Source organism: Ctenocephalides felis, unplaced genomic scaffold, assembly GCF_003426905.1.
Source record: "Ctenocephalides felis isolate EL2017-DRISC unplaced genomic scaffold, ASM342690v1 CF-g0.4_SCAFFOLD_01886, whole genome shotgun sequence".
Classification (NCBI taxonomy): Eukaryota; Metazoa; Arthropoda; class Insecta; order Siphonaptera; family Pulicidae; genus Ctenocephalides; species Ctenocephalides felis.
The window spans coordinates 63,332,561-63,337,459 of NW_020538040.1; the positions used below are offsets into that span (position 1 = coordinate 63,332,561).

At 33.0% G+C, this 4,899-nt stretch overlaps 1 protein-coding gene across 1 annotated transcript; it reads right to left on the minus strand.

The window, feature by feature from the left end:
- Nucleotides 1-493: 493 nt before the first annotated feature.
- Nucleotides 494-3,724, minus strand: LOC113378327. Its single transcript, XM_026618862.1, has 2 exons — nt 3,413-3,724; nt 494-3,092 (listed from the first exon to the last, which is right to left on the minus strand). The coding sequence occupies exon 2, from the start codon at nt 3,054-3,056 to the stop codon at nt 537-539; it is 2,520 nt and encodes an 839-aa protein (XP_026474647.1). The 5' UTR covers nt 3,057-3,092; nt 3,413-3,724; the 3' UTR covers nt 494-536.
- Nucleotides 3,725-4,899: the final 1,175 nt, after the last annotated feature.

Sequence of the window (4,899 nt, forward strand, 5' to 3'; positions counted from 1 at the left end):
TTTGAGCACCAACTTTTGATTAGTATTGTTATTCCTCATCTAAAAACAGAAAATTATGATTTCCTCAGAAACATATTTTATTGATAAATTTCCTTGCAGAAAAATTTTTAATCTTTTGCATAATAATCTAAGTAACTTAATTTTCCATACAATTTATATATTTAAAGAAATCTATAAATTAGGAGGCAATTTGATATCTCTGAAATATGTCACTACCTCTTATTACGTCGCCAATCATTATACATACTATAAAAATATAAAACAAAACACACGTTTTAATGTACTATGAGTATATATATTTATATATATATATATATATATATATATATATATACAAATATTTATTTCAATAAATATTTTTTTTACATATTTATACATTACATAAATAACCTACATATATATATATATATATATATATATATATATATATATATATATATATATATATATATATATATATATAGGTATCTGACAAAAAAAACAGTATCTTCCATTAGTGATATACTATTCGAAATGTAAACAATGACAGATTTCCTTTAAGATGTGTGAGATGTTGATGGTGCCATTGGATCATGCTTCTGACGCGTCGTCTCATGTGTTCGTTTCAGTTGGGCATAATATTCTAGTTCCGAAGCCGCTAGGGCTACTCGCAGATCATTTGCTTCGCCCCACATATGACCCGTTCGACTACTCTCGTATGCTTGTAAACCTTCATAGAGGGATTGGTGAAAATCACTCATTTTACTAGTGCCTGCTTTCGGAGAACCCGATCTCTCAACAATTGGCTGCGCCACTCCACTTGGAACAGAATCTTCTTGAATAGAACTCAATCCGGTGATAGGACTACCACTTCGACTCCCACGAGAAGAAGCATTAGAACTGGAATGGGTAGGTGATCGTACAATACTTTTTCTTTGAATCTTATCTTGAGAGCCATAAGACGATTTTTGGCTTGCACATGAAACCGATCGAGATCTGAGATTGTGTGAAACGCTATCATCGTCTAAATCTTCTGTGTAAACAATATTCCTAGACATTCTACGCCCATATCTTGATACACAGTCTCTCTTTTCACGATTTTTTTTCAAAATTATCCTGCTATCTGATGCATGCTTCTCTCTACAATATAATGTATCTATTTGTTTATATTCCTCAGTATTGTAAGGCACATCAGAGGTATTACTGTATGCCGCTCGTTTCTTGGTGATTCCATCATCAGATATGATATCACTCAATTCATTACTATTTCTTTTCCTATATGTTCGAACTTCATCATCACTGCATATTCCTGTAGAATCATTTGATTGCACATAAATATTTGAATGTGCATTTTTCTTGTAAGAAGATATCACAGCAGGATTATGAATAACTTCATAAAGAGCGTTTTCCAGATCAATTACATTCTTTCTTGTTAACCGCGATGTTTCAAATGGTATGTCACAACTCCTGGCAGAAGGACTATTATTCCGACTTATGCGCTCACATTTGGATTGCGGACTAACGGATCTTGTTAATCTCTGCTCATAAATATCTACAGGAAGAAAGTTTTGCACTCCCTTTCTTGTTTGTAATAAGTTACTTTCATCTTCCTCACACCACCGAGGTTTCCTTAAATATAATACAGGTTCTGAATTCTGAAATTGTAATATGGGTGCAGCATTTACATAACGCAAAAGGTATGGATCATAAAATTGATTCTGATTATAACTCTGCAAAACATCTTCCTTCATTAGTCCGTTGCAGTTGTATATTTCCAAATCAATTGTTACCAAATCTTTGTATATTTGCATTTGATTTATAAAATCATGTGTTGCATTAGATTTTCTCTGATTAGTGGCATGGCTCTGCTTTGCACTGTGAGAAAATTGATGTGGAGAAGCTGAGCCAGTTGTAGATCGAGAGCGTGGTGACCCTCTAATCTCCATTGATGTAACAGTAGAACTACTCTCAGATGGTGATGTGCTTTGCTTTTTCCTACGCTCGTTGTCTTTGCACCATTGCAAGTACGACTCACGAGCAACCTGTTCCTCTATGGCCTCATTGGTCGCTTCCCAATCAGTTGCTTTGAGTTTATCTTCCAACATAGTCTGTTCAATAAGCAAGTCTTCACTCTGCTTTACTGCATCGTTAATCTGGTTGATATCAGCCTCACCTGGATGATAGCCTGCAAGACCTAAACCAATTCCTACTGTAGCTTTCCATGGGTTACGAATTGAATTATAATGTGAACCGCGCTGATAAGATAGTCTAATAGGCTCATAACCACTGTTGTGTTCAGTAGCATTGAAAACATTAACAGGCTCAGCTGCATATATATATACTTCGATAGGTCTATTATACATTTCAGATACTGCTTGTATCTCTACATGATTTCCATGTACATTATCATGTCTCTTGCGATTCACATAACTATTGAAGTCTTCTGTCACATATTGAGCAAAATAATCACGATTCTGATAAATATAGTCCATAGTATTTTGTCGCACAACAGAATGCATATCCTGATCACCAAATATTTGATCGGAAATAGCACGAAACAGGCAAGCCCCATCATCAACCATTTCCCTCACTTCTAAGCCCCTAGCATTGATGAGAGCTTCAAAGCGCTTGTCACGAGCTTCCCACTCAGCTTCAGTAAGCCTTTGATCGGGTCTTGGACTGTATTCATCACCACTGTTATATCCCGACTGCTCTCTGACTGCTTTAGGCTCCTTTTCCGAACAAGATGGCACAGGACTGCTATTTCTTGAAGCATTCTTTTTGGTTTCACGTGGCTCTCGTTCTCTTTTATTCTCTGATCTTAATTTGCATCTTGCTGTGGAATGGTGTGGACTGCAGCGTACACGGCGCTTACTGGTACTAGGAGAGTGCTCTTCATATGTGCTACTGTGATTCCCATATAATGCTATTTCTCCATTTGCATGATTTGAAGGAATGCTATGAGTATGAGATCTATTTTGTGACCTTGTTGCTGTATTTTGAGAATTGTGGGTTTGAGATTCACTGCTGTCCTCATTTTTAGCGGTATTACACTTCTTTGATGGCTTTATGGTCATGTTGACAGTTAGTAAATTGTTCACCAACAGAATTTACTGAAAATGATTATTAAAAGAATATATAAAAAAATATTTGTCAATATTTGTAAAAAATTTGAATTTCATTAAAAAATATAAAATGAATACATGATCGATTGTCGATTTTCAACTGTCACTACTTTTTGTTCATGGATATATAGACGTCCATTTTCCTATGTCAAATAACAATCACTATCGTGAATATTTTGTATTATCTCGTTCGAAAAAATTGTATATGTCTTTAGCGAAGTCAATTTGGTATTAGTATGTCGATTAATTCATTGAATTAATTTCAGCATTGAAAACGTAGCACAAACACATTCGCAGATGACACTCACCATTCGGATTCTCGTTGTGCATGGGGTGTGGAAGCCATTTCTTTATCAAATATCCATGAGAAATAATTGCTTAATGTAGATTATTCATTGCAACGCACTTCATCGAATGTTACATATCTACACTTAACAACATATTTCAATCTAATATCCACCAAAATCAGATTTCAACGCAAAAAGTATTTTAGGTTATATTAATGTACAATATTGCATATCGTCCCATTAAAAAATATCTACAAAATGATACTCAAATATGAATATAAAAATTTACAAAACAAGCACTGATAACAAAAACCACTTGTATTCTAATGAAATTAACTAAACTGTTCCCGAAATGTTAAAATGTATTTTAGTGATACAATCACGAGAGAGTAAGATTTCCATATTTAATGTATTATACTATTTGTCATGACATATGAAACAGCTGGCAACACACACATACAAAAACATTCGAACAATCTCGAATGTTCTGTCAGTAGTGCTCGTCCTGCTCGCCACGCTGCCGAATGCATGCGCCGAACAAGGTACAGAATACTACAGTGTGCAGAGGTGCAGAGCATGGGAGCATGCGTCACGATAAATTGTCATATATGATACTGTATGATACGATACACTGCATATGAGCATATGTACACATACATATACATTACATACTTTAAATAAAAAAACTGAAATGTATTTATTATGTACGTTTCGACAATAGATACGTGTCGTCTTTCAGCAGTTATCACCAAGGTGAACACATAAAAAGTTCTCTTAACTCAAACTACATGAAAATCTTTTATCCTTAATTTGTTGTGTTCTTTTTGGTATGATCTGCTGAATGATTAAGCATATATTGTGTCAAAACGTACATAATTTTATATTACTACTTCATTTTAGACTTATTGGTGACTTGGTCACTAACTTTTCACAAACATATTCCAACGTTGAACAAAAAATCTCTGCATACAGTAGATTGATAGACTTTATTTGAAGCTATATGTTTATTAATTATATATTTAAATAATTTAATATTTATATATTTAATTTATATATTTAATATAATTAATTTATATTTCCAATTATATATATATATATATATATATATATATATATACCCACATCTGTGTTTTTTGTGTGTATACCCACATTTACGTTTTTTCAATGTCATATACTAATATTTACCATTTAGTTGAAAATAATAATGATTGTTGAATGTAGAACTGCTTCAAATAAAATGATGATCCTCAACTCCCACAGTTAACAGTTTAATTATCCTTTTAACAAATATTAAAATATGTTGCAAATTTATTTCCAATAGCTCAATTTATTTTAATGCCAAGGGTTATACAATTTTTTAGTCATATCTGTAGATGTGGATGTATAAATGAATGTTTTTTTTTTTGATTATTCACGACTAAAATATTGATTTTCCAAATGTATCACGCAAAAATGTTCGTCTGCCTTTGTGATTTATAGTCATAGCATAAGATGCACATGTTGAAAAT

Coding starts and splice junctions, on each gene's coding strand:
- LOC113378327 (XM_026618862.1), bottom strand. CDS start 3,056: ATGACCATAAAGCCATCAAAGAAGTGTAATACCGCTAAAAATGAGGAC.